Here is a 13,638-nt window from a genome sequence, read left to right as displayed (position 1 = left end):
ACTGCGTTAACGTCTCACTAGTCACTTGTAAAACCTCCCCCTCAGATGTTTGTTTTGACCACTTTGTGAGCCTGGTTTTTTGTTTTCCATGACACTTATCACTGACCTGAAATATGGAAACATACTGAAAAAATTGTCTTTTTTTCTCTGAAAATATTTTAAGCACAAGTCTTCATAAGGATGTATGTGGGCAAAAAAACTGCTACAAACATTGCAGATCCTTCCCAATCGGAGACCAAGTATCGTATCACCTGGAGGCAGTTGTGGTGGTGCTGATGGATGATCTCTTTATACCTACTGGCAAAAGTCAGATTTCCATGGCAACACTAGGCTTTGTCACCAAGGTGTGATTGAACCAAACGTGCCCAAAACCATTGTACCATTGTAAACCATTGTCTAGCCACTGCAGATGGAATCTTACCTTGAGACTGTTATTTCCTTCTGGACAAGAGGGTAGCAAAGGTTGTCTATTACTTCTCTCAGCCTTGATTCTTTTGCAGAGCACAAAATGACCATAAGGTCTAGGATCTCTTGGTTAGGGCTAAAAGCAAAAGAAATCTCAGAGTTACAGCTGGAGTGGGGCTGGAAGAGGACTACCAAATATTCCTCTGAGGAATTTTTCACCTGGGGAAGAGCTTGGCTGCCTGTTTTAGGCTCAGCTTCAAGTAATCTGTTCTCCCTCCAATGTAATGTGATTTCATATTACATTGGAAGGTGCTTCAGCTGAAATGGGAATACTCAGTAGCAAGCGAATATTTGTATTGTTATGGGTTGTCGGATATCATTCAGCTATTCCCGTACCTGAAAGAAACTGGTCCTGAGGGAAGAGCATTTAACTTGAGTTCAGTGCATGCTTTGGAGAGGGCATGCATATAGGAAAAAGAATCCTTAACCAGTTAATTTGTCAAAAGCATCTTCTCCTATCGTGACCTCAGTATGTTGTAACAGAGTCTGAACAAGGGCAAGAAACATCTTCTATCCCTGACTAGCCTTCACAGAGGATAGACATGGTATATAAACTTCTTTCTCCTCAAAACTAACCGTAGCAATGTGATTTGCCTGGGAAGAAACAGGGAAACCCTTAAGAAAGTTTTCAAACGAGATTAGCAGCATCCTGCCATTCTGGTAGCTATCTGCATGAACAACCTTTTTCTAATCCTCTAAACTGGGTTTTGCCCAGATCTCACTGCCCTTTCCCACCATGCAGTCACTGGGCTGCATGCAATGCTATTCTGAAACTTGGCGGTAAAGTTTCAGGTGTTCATTTGGCACTGTCTTTGCGGGGGTAAGTTCAGAAACCCCCTGCTCTGGCAGCTTAGGAAGGGTTTAATGCAATATATGGCCCTCTTTACAGGCCTTTTCTCAGCTGAAAAAAACCAAATAGCTATTTGACCTACTAATGTTCCCTTCACATCAACCCCTGAGAGGATCCTTCAGAAAGAGAGTAGCATGGAGAGTGTCAGAGAAGCTACCGTTGTACACTTGATTCACTTTGTATATTGCACTTGAAGATTATGGCAATTCAGAGTTCTGAAATGCGTAGATGAGTAGAAGGGAGAACTGAAAATCCAGAGGCTAAGGCTTTTCTTCAAAGTATTTCCAGTGCCTCTGTGAGGGTTGTTTGGCATTCTGATTCCAGAATGCCTGGTGGTTCCATAGCCCTAGTGATGACCTCTTTGTTTTGCCCTAAACCTCTTTTCCTAAGAAATGCTGTAGCGTTTCGTGATTTGGAATGTGTTTCAGTAATGTAAGCAATAAATTTTTAGGATAAATTGTTTGTTATGAAGACATTGAAGGGGAAAAATCTATACAGTGAAGTATGTAAGTAGAGCATCTAGCACTAATTCTGCTTTGGGTGTGAGAGATAATGGCCTATGTTTCGGTGGTAATAAAAAATGTTCTATTAAGTTCTCTGAACCCATTGCAATGTGATAGAAAACAGCAAATGATGAAACAGTGCTTTAAGGGGAGCTTACACATTCAGCGAGCATAAAATAAACATATTAAAATAGAAAAAAACTCTGATTTCCAGTACTTATTGTTTTATCACTTCCATCATGGGTATAGGATAAAAGAAAACTCCTACTTGCTTGTTAGAAGAAGAAAGCTCCTACTTGAAGTTCTTACTTGGCAGATGTCAGTTGAAAGCTCTGCTATTGGAATATGCTGCAATGTCAAACTCTGTTGGGTAATTTTAGACAAATGTGTCATGTGTGACATGGAAATATGGCATGCTGTACATTAGTGATTTCCCAAGTGTTTGGATCAGGTAGTAATGTGCTGAGAAAGTGCTCTTTATCTCTCCACACTGTGTACTTGTATAGCAGTGGGGAAAGGCTTTTGGTAGAAATTACTTTAGTCAGAAAAAGAATCCATTTACAATATGTGCCTTCTAACATCTTTCAGACAATGCATTGTATTAAAGAGGCATTTTTTGATTAATGTTTTATAAACATTTTTCAGCATGACAGCTTAAAGTCCCTGTAAAATTGTAAATGCGTGCATAGTGCTCACTTCCATAAAGTCAAATGCCATCTCATAAAGTCTAGTTGGATCCTGTCAGTGACAGTGACACAGAATCAGTACCTTGGAGCATTAAAATTAATTTGCTTCATTTATATTACTGCAGTGATAGCTAGATGAAAAGAGTCCTATATTTAAATTCTCTTAAAAATACCTTCAAATCTTTTAGGATTTTTTATTATTATTATTTTACAGTTAACTAAATGTAGTGAAGTACAGCATAATATTTTCATGGGCCTTTTAAGAAGGTGACTACGAAATGTGAAAGTAGCAAAGGGGAAAAGGGAGGATGTGGGAGGTTATACTGGGTGCAAAGCTGGAGGAAGAATAAGTAGCTTTCAGTTGTGCAGGCTACTAGAGGAACAGTGGTCTTTGACCAGGGCTGATAAACCACGGCCTTGGAGCCAAACTGGAATACCCTGGAGCAATGGAGAGCAAACAGGGCTTTCCTATACCACACTGTAAGAGCAGGCCTCTCACTCTTCCTTGCCATTGTTGAAGGGCACAGATAAATAGCTTTTCTCTCGGTAGCTCTTCCTCAGGTTTGCAAAGTTCTTACGTGAAATGGGCTGAGTGAGGACGCAAACAGGGAGAAAAATGAAACGTGCTGCATATCACAGGCCTAACAGACTTCTCTCAGTTGCAGTGGGACTGTGATTTTCGTGCCCACTGCGCTTAGTGGAGCTTAGTGATTTTAGTGGAAGTACCCAAAATTCACACTGCTGCAAGCGAGCAGAATCAAAGGTCTCGGGAAGCAAAACCAAGCAGGCTAGAAGCATGGGAGTGGAGAAGAGGAGGAAGAAGGAGGAAGGGAGAAAATACAAACAGGAAAAGAAAAAGAGCCTCTGAATACCTGAGCCAAAGAGCAAGGAGGAAGATGGGAACACGGGGGAGCACTGGTAGGATAAACGTAGCCAAACAAAGGAGAAGAGGGAAATCCAGGGTAGAAAGCTAGGAATACCAATGATCTTGTTTGTAAGGGATGATCTCAGTGCTTCCTTCCTTCCGCTACAGCTCTCCGTAGTCCTGGTCAGGTGAGGTGCTGTTTTCTTACCCAGCTGGGTATCACATTTCTTCTTTCTTTGGAGGAGGATGGGATACAACCCTGATTTGCGCCTGTCACAGTGTTTGGTCAGCTCTCATCCAGGACTTGGACAGACAATCGCACAACAAGGCTGTTTAAAAGATTTTGGCAACTCAACAGTTTGTTACACCCCTACTTTGAGTAAAGCTGCCCAAGTTGGCACCAGACCACAGAGGAGCGCTTTGTCATTCAGTTCTCATGACATGTAGTGAGTGAGGGTGTTTGGCAGAGGAGTTGAACCAAGCTGCTGGAAGCCTATAACTTAATAAACCACAGCAACATGAATGGGTGTTTGTGGCATGAGCCTTCAGACCATGGCAGCAGTCTTAAAACTTATCGAAAAGATTGTCTATGTAAACTGATAATGCTAGTGTTTCTCCTCCAATGTCAATCAAGATGAAGACCCATAGAAGTCAGTCCAATTACCCTGAAATGCAGATAAGCAAGATTAATGCCTCTGTGAAAACAAAACGAAAAATCCTTACAGGCATTATTCTTTATACATGTGAGTGCAGCCTTAATGCTCCAGATGGCAAATAAATACCCTAGTGATATTGGGGGGTGGCAGAAGGGAGGAGTTGCTGTGTACTTTGAGGAAACTTAACACTAAAGTAGTGATCTGGGGTTTAATATATGTGATTTGATCCTGTGCAAAATTTTAGTTATCTTACACTTAGTGTAGCTATCATACTCCATTAGCACTGGAGGCAATGTGCTATAAAAGATGAGGAAAAGAGCGGACAGCCCAAAATAAAGATCACCATATCCATTTTGGTTAGCACCTTCAGTCCTTGCTATCTATCTGAAAGATTTAAACTCATCTCACTCACTTTATTAGGTTTTTTTATAGCTGTGCCTGTTCATGTCACTACACTTTGTCAGTGTTTCTGTTACGGCTTCTCTTAGTGCTACTTCATGATCTCATCTTGAAAATGCATTACGGGCTAAGGTTCAGCACACAGCATCGGCCCCGGCATTATAACGTCACTTTTCTTCCTTTGGTTGGGATTTGGTTTTCATTTTGTTTGGGGTTTTTTCCAAGTATTTTATACATATATTTAAAAAAAATACAGGTGTGGGGGTTTTTTTAAGAGAGGGAAAAGCAACTATTATAATATGTTTTTCCTAATTAGCAATTTGCATGAGTTTTATGTGTTTGGAAGACATTAGCAGTCATACTGATGCTTGCAGTTACTATGTATTGCTACGAAAAAGTTTAGACAACATTTTTGAAAATAAATAAAACCCATGCTGTTTTGTTTAGCTTTATGGTTGTATTACTGACATGAGCATTTGTGACTAGTCTGTGGATCTCTGTCATGAAATATTTTCTGAGAGAGTTGCATACTGGCAAAGTTGGAATTATAAAAATCAGAATGTGCATAAGAAGGCAACAGGGCTTTTTCTTTGCATTGAACTAATGCTTACCTGCAAAAATGATTACTATTTCTGCTTTTCACCAGTTAGTTTTTCCTGGTAAATAACAGGAACTTTAATTGCACATTAGTAGCTTACAGGAACCTATTGTTGTGACATGTATTTAAATAAGCTGTGAATTAAGAACCTCTTCCCACCCAGTGATCTAATTATATTGTCACGCTAATTATAGTATTTTGTATTTATATTTGACAACTTTAATTTTCTTTTCCTAGTTTACTGAAATAGCTTTCCTCTAGAGAATTTACCTTTTAGGCTGGAATTTCTCATCTTTTCTTTCATAAAATGTACAGTAATTTAAAGCATGTCTAAGTCACTTTGGATCCATTCTGTTCACATCTCTGCCGTTAGTTTTCTGTGTGATCTTAGGCTAGTCATTTTAGTGTTCTCTGATTCTCTGTAGGAGTCCTGTTCAGCTTACTAAAGTGTTTTTGGATCTATGGATGAAATTGCACTACCAAAACACCAGGTACTGTCTTACAAACATAAATATAGCATGTTCATAGCTTGGAACTCTAGTTTATTTTTCTGTGGTTAGAGAACAGAGAAGGACCCACAAGGGTCAAGTTGAGACTTGGAAACAGGCAATAAAACCTTTATCTGTTTACAAAAACAGTATGATGGGCATTTGAAGTAAATTACAATCCTTAATATAATGCAAATTCCCATTTAATTTCTATCCAAATACTATCTATTCCCAAGCCCCAGAAATTAGTGTTAATAATAAGCAGCCCTATTGTGTGATAGGTCCATGATGTTATTTTGAAGGTAATTATATTGAAATTAAACATGCAAGCCTTTAGCTATTTGATTTAATCTTTCCCTGGAAATATCCATGTAAGTAAAGGCTACTAGTATGGGGATGAGAATGTTAGTGGTGTAATGTGATGAAGTTAATCAAAATAATTACATGAAATAGTGCTGTGGAAATACCATGAAGTTTTCAGCAAGTCTAGACATGTGTCAGCAATAGTGGGACACTGGTGGAGTGGTAATATTCAATGAATAAGCTGTCTCCTCACATAGGGAGGATGCAACTTTTATTAAGGGAAACCTGAAAGGGTGTTGAGAACAGGAATTTATCTGAGGCATTGAGAAAAGATTATGTAAACATGGCAACTTTGGCTGATCTGAAACATCTACTAATGGGGGAATGGAGAGCATGTGACACAAAGCTCAGCTTTTTGTTATTGCTAAGAGAGGAGACACATAGATAAGCTCTGTGAAAACTGTGTGTAGTCTGCTTCTCTGCAAGGTTGATATTGGCAGAAAATTCCTAGAATGACATTTAAGATGAGGGACAAAATAAGGTATGTTCTCAGGGGGCTCCTGAGGAATTGCAGCTGCTCTTGTTGGCGACTATGCAAATGCCTGGTCAAGCAAGACAGAGATAGCTGCAAGTTTCACCTACACCTCTGCTTTGTGGAGCATGGTAGCTCCAAGTTCCAAGATTTTGACAGATAATTTTGAACAATAACATGTTCAAAGTAAACATAATCAGTTTCATCACTGCAAAACTAAATCGAATTTAATTTTACATAGCACATCATCAAGTGGGAAGATTATGTGTGGAGATGTCTAATAGAATTAGCACTGTTGAGTGCAAATTCAAGCTCTTAGGAAAAATGGCCCATCTCTAGCTCTTAACACACACTTCTTCCAGCATCTAGCAACTTCTGTACTCCAGCGGCTCCCTAACTCTTCAATAGGCATGACCACTTCATATTGCTCACTCAGTTTACTAAACCTTTTCTGTCTCATGCTGTATCTCTTCTGGAACATAGAGGTAGAGCAGAGAGTTTTGTTCTCTAACACGAGCATTCACTTGCAGAGTACTTGACACTCTACCCTGACTGCATGAATCAGTCAAAGCTGGGAAGGCTGTCATTTGGATACTCACCAACTGGCAGGGAGTGTGCCAGTAAAATACAACCCTTCTCCAGTGGTGAACAGACTGAAGAAAGGTTACAAGCAGGAGTCGGGCAGGTTGGATGGAGGACAATCATGAAAACATGAAACAGAGCAGAGTGAGAGGAAGTAGCAAATAAGCAGTAGAGAACTATGCTCAGCAACTGAACAGTCAAGCTATAGCAGAATGTATTTTATATCAAGTCTTCAGCAGGAGTTTGACAGCTATTAGCATAATTAGAAAAGATCTTTTATGGCATTCCCCTACTCCTTCCTTTCTGCCACAGAACTTTCTCTGCCGTGTATTTTTTTTTTGTTCATGTTCTTGCTGGTTTGTTTGGGTTGGTTTTTTTTTTATATAAAACTTCTGAGTCTTCATTTTGTTTCTTTGGGTTTTGGGGTTTTTTTTTGGTGAAATGTCAATGCAACATAAAATTCTTTGCTTTTATCTGGAGCTCAGAGTCTGAGGTGAGAGTCTGTCTCCTGTTTTTCTGCCTGCAGGGATTCCAATGCTGAAGATAGTATTTGCGGGTTATGAGCACCTGTCCTTAATTTCCGTCCCCTTGCTCATCTATCATCCTGCTCAGATTCTTCTTGGCAGTCTGTTGGTACCAACAATAAAATCTTGGATGGTTTCTAGGCAAAAGGTAAGAATTGCTGGTTTTGATTTATAATGGAAAGCGTGCTATGAGTCAAAAAATACCTAAACACATCTTAAACTCTTCAGGTTCCTTCTTGGAGCTTCCATGGTAGGGATTTTCCTGTTTCTTTACTTCCTTTATGACAGCGATGGTCACAGTAGTATCAAAATAAAAATGCTGAACTTCATCCCCCTTGGCTCTGAAAAGGTTCAAATCTTGATGTTAGACCTCTACAGTTAGTTCAAATTATGAATTTGGGTTACGCCCAATAAGAATGGCTCTATCTTTAGCTAATAATCACAGCTTTGGATCTCCCTTACGGAGAATTGACAAAGATCTGTCCACTGGCATGGGAGCTGGGGAAATCAGGTAAAATGAGGGCACTTTCTGAATTGAATTGAAGCAGGATGAAGACTTTTAAATTTATTTTCTTTCTACTTGGGTCACCCTTTACAACAGCAAGAAGTCTACAGGAGTCTGATGCATCACATTTCATGCCAAAATTATGGCATGGGATGGCTCATAGGGTTATAGACTATAACCTAGAGGTTTTTGCATCGACATCACTGACTGACATGCTTATTTCAGTACAAATTGAAGATATTGACATCTGACAGCCATTCTGTGATCTATATGAAATAATTGCAATGGTTTTAGTCAGGTTCTCAGAGCAGTAGTAACCACCTTACAGAAAGCTAGTACGTGCAACTGATATTAATGCTGTCTTTAATGTTCTGAGATAATAAGGATCAAGAAACTGTGGCAACTGAAGCAGTCTTTGACAGCCATTTTAGGTGAAGATTGAGACCTGCTGTGGGAAGCCCAGCACCACCAGTACCCTGCATTCTCCACTTGTCAGTGGAGAAATTTTTTTTTGTAACTTCCATGTTTCTGATTTTCAGCAAAACCCAACAGGCTGCCGTTTTACCAGCTTCACTCCACTAAAGTCATCTTGCTAACTTGAATGATAAAATTCCCCAAAACAATGATTTTTTTGTGGCTCCACTTTTGGTTACCTGAATTGTAAAGAGCAGGAAAACTCAGTTTTCAGGAACCGAGTCCAGAAATCAGACCTGTTAAGATATACTTATCGTAGCATCTGAAAATGGAAATTTGACAATCATATGTCATTTCTCCATCAGTCTGGAAGTCATGATTTTTTTTTAAATCGGAAGTTGTCACAGGTTGCGTAAAGAAAATTCCACGCTATTCCTGCAGAAAGATAGCCTGAAGTTGACACTACTGGTGACAGAACGATCCCTGCAATGCTGGCTTCTCTTCAGCATCTAACTGCTCTCTGCTGCCAAGACCAGGAGTGGGGCTGGAGCTCATCCAGACCTTCCCGATCCTCAGGGTGGTAATGGCCTTTAGGGGCTGCTGTCAGTTGCTGCAAGTTAACACAGCCTTTGAACAGGGCATCAGAAAAGTCAACCAGTACTGGAGAGATTTAAAGTTCACCAGCACTAGTTTCTTATTCATTAAGCATCAAATAAACCTCCTGTGCTAATCAGACTGTAATGCTACCGTAGAACCACTTTGGGGGATTGTTGTTCTGTAGCAGCAGTTTCTTCAGTTGGTCTTCTGTATTATTCACAAATGTTATTTTAATTACTCTTTGAAAAAAATCAATGAGGTTGGGTCTGGTACAGTTGCAATAAGTATAATAGAAGTGAATGTTGTGACGGGATAATGGTCTCCCGCTTTGAAAATAAACATGTCATCATCACCCTTGATGTTTATTTTCTATAAACACCTTGGCTTCATTTTGGCATCTCTCTTGCAGGGGAAGACGGTTATCCAGTCACAGTACTCAACTGCAGTGACATTCTTACTTAATTATGATAGTACATGTGATCTGGTTGTATGAAATTGAATTTAAATATTTAGAGGTTCATCTACACTAAGGTATTTCTAGTTTGTAAATATGGCAGCAGAATCTGCCAAACTACAAAGTTAAAAAATCGTTTCCCCAAACAAAATGCAGAATGATGTCTCTCTCCAAAGTCTCTTGCTGAATAATATCCAAAAGACTAATCTCAAATGGCTAGATTTAACAATAGTTAAATGCTGGTGTTTCTGAAAGCTGGTGTTTCTTAGGGGAATATAGCCTATTTATTTTTAAAGGTTTGGATTTTTTTAAGGGTTTACACTTGTGCTGGAGCGTTTTTCAAGCAGTGCTTACAAGCTTTAAATATACAATATTAAAGGTTAATATCTACAATAAGAAGACCCATCAGACATCTCTCAGACTGAAAACTGCTTGGTTAGCTAACCCTCCAGAAATCATAAGTCTCTTGATTGACAGGCAAATGCCAGTCTGTCAGGGCACTTCACCCAAAAGACTATGGAAAACAGAGGTTCCAAATTTTGGGAATTTGCAAATGTCATGAATTTCCCTCTCACTCGGGCCTATTCGTCCTGGACAAGAAAGCACTGAGCTTTTTTGTTGCAAAGCACACCAACAACAGGCATCCTTCACAGTGACCACATCGGTATACAGGAGCAGCTGAAAACCTAACACCTTTTAAGCCTGTCACATTTGCCTCCTAAGTTAGAGAGGCTGCTTCCTGCCAAGCTAGAAGCATGATCACCTATCATTTCAGTTGAACTTGCGTCACGCACTAAATAAATAGTTCAGCTACCATAGTTGGCCAGCCCTGCAGGGAACATAGAGCTGGACCCTGCCATCAAATAAAGGCATGTGGTTTCTTTCCTCCTCAGTAAGAGCAGCCTAGAGCTACAAAGACATCAGGTGTCCCCTGGCATAAGATCACCTCTGGACTGATGGATTTTGGCTTATTCTTACCTTTTCTCAGAAAGGAAGGTATAAACATCAGAGGTGTGTGACATCTACCACTGCAGCAGTGACTATACTCTGAGCAGGCTTCGAGCCACATGGAAGGAGGCCAGGGAACACAAAGGTGTTGGCAGAAATTTTCTTCGCAGTCTTTCCCTAAGTGGGTCAGAAGCTCTTGTATCTGTGCCACAAGTGGTTTGAGTGGGGTCCAAATAGTTGCTTTCTAAAAGACATCTGAGACCCACCTCCGCTTCCGTCACTGGCACTGTAGCTGTATTCCTTGTGGTTCCTCTGTTAAGGCTATCTGTATGGGAGGAGGTTGTGATGCGCTATCAGAGATAAAAACATCATCGCAAAACTGAGTGGCCTGTCAGCTGCGTGCTGACTCCTCACTTGGCCTCCCAGAAGTACATGCAGCATCTTATTGCCCCTTATAAATAAAAATCTTGTCTTGTGCTGTTGGTTGTCTTTTAAGAACGTAAAAAAGTGACTGTTTTGTTTGCTGTTCACAGGCACTGAAGTTAACCAGGCAGCCCAAAGCACCCGTGAAGGTATAATTATGGAGACGGCCTGTGTCACAGTGAATGTATATATGTACTATACTGTACACACAGACAATTGAGACAACTGGGTATTTGTGAATGTTGCTTCAGTGCATATTTTATTTTTATATATATATATATATATTAAAAAGATACCTGTTAAGTGCCTTACAGATGCATTTTTGGCAAAAGCATTGTTTCAGGAAGCCACTTTGTTGGTTACTGCAAGAGGTTGTACAGTATTTTGGAGTCCTTTAGTTTTTATTTTTCTAACTGAGTGAATGGTCATGACTAACGGCTGTTTCTTCCATTGCCCCTGCTTTGAAGCCAGGTGCACCAGCTGTAAGTCTCTGTTTTAAACTAGCCAAAATGACCAGAAGCCTATCCCACTGCTATCTTACCCTGGGGAAGAGCTTTCTGAAGGCTTTTTTCAAGATTGACTTGAATTTCTGTGTGACTCTGTTACACTCCCTAGTCATATGACTGTGACATGCCTTTTTCTTCTGAGTTTGTGTATACTCAGCATGGGGCCATCCATTGGATAGAAGCTGAGAAGCATGAATTATTTGCATTTGTTGACACAGTTGTCTAGACATTCCTTCAAAGTTAATGGTTTCTCAAGAAAACTCTTTCAATTCCATTGTATGATATTGTGCCATTGTATATCTTAAATGCCTCATAAGCTTCTTCAAAGAAATGGTCTGGTGTTTGGGTTATGAGTGAAGTATTTGTGTTTGCAGCTAGGAGATCTTTTATAATTTACCCCTGAAGAACACAAATCTTTGTTTTTCTTTTTTCTTTTCCTTCCCCCGGTGCAATGCACAGAGATCTGCGGTGACAGAATTTAGGATGCTAATATTGAAACAGAGCCTTTATTGTAGTAAGCCAACCTATGTTTTCTGTATTGCTGCATTGGTAATGAATAATAGCTTGTGAGGACAAGAAAGTTGATGGGTTTTTTTTTCTGGTTTTTTTTTCTCCAATTAAAAGGATCCTCACAGTAACAGAAATGCTATCTTAGCTAATTTGACAATCAGTCACAACTTTTTTTGGAAAATAAAATGTTACTGTCTTTAATAAACTTATAGAAAAAAATACAAAATACTATTTCTAAGAAGAGTGTTGAAGAGAAAGGAACACAGTCATACATTTAAACATAGAGCCAGCACTGCATCTTGTCTGGGAGATTAAGATTTCAGAAGCATACGCTAGTCCAGACTCTGAGGTGCACCCATCTGCAAAAACTGTGCTGGCAATTGTGCATTAAAACGTTAAGGAACGAAGGAAATAGGTCAAACTGGGATCGATATAAATGCAGAAGTTTCATGTGTGTCATGGTTAACGTTGCAGTTAATGGTGCAACTGAGTGCAAACACCTAGGAGGAGATCTTTAGCACACAGATGTGAATTATCATAGCTCTGATAAGGCTATAGCCATTTACACAAGCTAAAGATCTTTTGTATGACAATAGGCATGTGAAATTCATATCCTTTTGCCTTAGTGAAAACAACTGTGTTTGGTTTACCTAGTCTGTTATTCCTAGTCCGTTATTCCTGCGAACAACAGGAAAGCAATCTGGTACCAATCATCGGTGCTTTACCTGATGGTCAGTCAGTGCAAGACTGCTCTGTTGCCATCTGTATGAGAAACTACTGGGAGCTGACAGCGTCACCTTGTTCAGAATTATCATCACCAATAAAACGACCATGTAACGAAGGTACGTGAGGTGGCAGCAGGCTGAATTCTTTCATTCCCTGGAAGGGGGATCAAGCTCTGCACACTGAGCAGACGGGAGGGCTGAGGGACACTGTCCACCGCCCCTGTTCCCCAGGGCTGTGCTCTCTTCTCGCTAGCCAGTGATGCAAAGGGCTGCGGGCAGCGAGCTCACAGTTTTGATCAGTGCATTCCTAGATAGCATGGTCAGATCCACCCACAGGCCAACCTGTGAGGTAGTTGGAGAGAACAGCGTGTATGTTCTTGGGGCCAAATTCAAGGTTCCCCCTCCTTAAGCATGCTAACTGGGAACTGGCTCCATGAGGGAAAAAATTCCTTTATCTGGGCTTAAAAACCCTGCTTGCAGCAGGGAGTCCAGACTCAGGACAGTTTCTTTTTGTCCTGTTTCCATAAACCGGAACTTCCAGAGTATATAAGGACTTAATCCTAATCCCACTGAAATCGATGACTCTATTGGTTTTGAATGGCAAAGCAACAGGCCCAGAAAGAGTGCTCGCTTATTTTAAATCTACAGGAAGAGTTCAAGCATACAGTAACTTACTGTGGTTGTGTCAATGCTAAACAGTCGGAACACTGCAAGTACCCTTACTGAGCTACCTCTACTTACTGAATCTCCGACTTTCAGTGCATCCAACAACTTGCTTAGATTCCACTGAACACATCCTTTTTTCTTTGTGAAATTTTTTCTACGTTTAAGAATATTTCAAACTGGTTTAAGATGGAGTTTTGTTAGAGCCTTTACAAAGTCCTTGTTGATTGCTTGGGGCAGCCTAAATATTGTGTATGAGTGTTGGAGGTGTTGGTCTAAAGGGAATATAAGGCAAAACTGAAATACATATTTTAAATCTGTACTTAATGAAACTTAATTATGCATATCAATTCTGTTATGTTTAAAGACTGTTAAGATATTTGGTTTATGTCTTGTTATTATCCTTATATGTCTTCAATAAACAGAATGGTTTTGAATTTAA

At 39.9% G+C, this 13,638-nt stretch overlaps 1 protein-coding gene across 6 annotated transcripts in view; it reads left to right on the top strand.

Annotated features, from left to right (window-relative positions):
- Positions 1-13,638, top strand: part of SLC10A7 (solute carrier family 10 member 7) — a 156,341-nt gene extending 142,703 nt beyond the window's left edge. For 4 of the 6 annotated variants that reach the window (XM_069780328.1, XM_069780350.1, XM_069780339.1 and 1 more), the window contains 2 exons: positions 7,454-7,599; positions 10,903-13,638. In XM_069780328.1, coding sequence (XP_069636429.1) covers positions 7,454-7,599; positions 10,903-10,947 — 191 coding nt within the window. In that variant the 3' untranslated portion in view covers positions 10,948-13,638. Of the gene's footprint in view, positions 1-5,447; positions 5,514-7,453; positions 7,600-10,902 lie in introns of those variants that run through there. The other 2 variants (XM_069780358.1, XR_011324163.1) reach the window with 2 other exon arrangements.

Source organism: Haliaeetus albicilla, chromosome 1, assembly GCF_947461875.1.
Source record: "Haliaeetus albicilla chromosome 1, bHalAlb1.1, whole genome shotgun sequence".
NCBI lineage: Eukaryota > Metazoa > Chordata > Aves > Accipitriformes > Accipitridae > Haliaeetus > Haliaeetus albicilla.
This window is presented reverse-complemented; position numbering and strand designations above follow the sequence as displayed.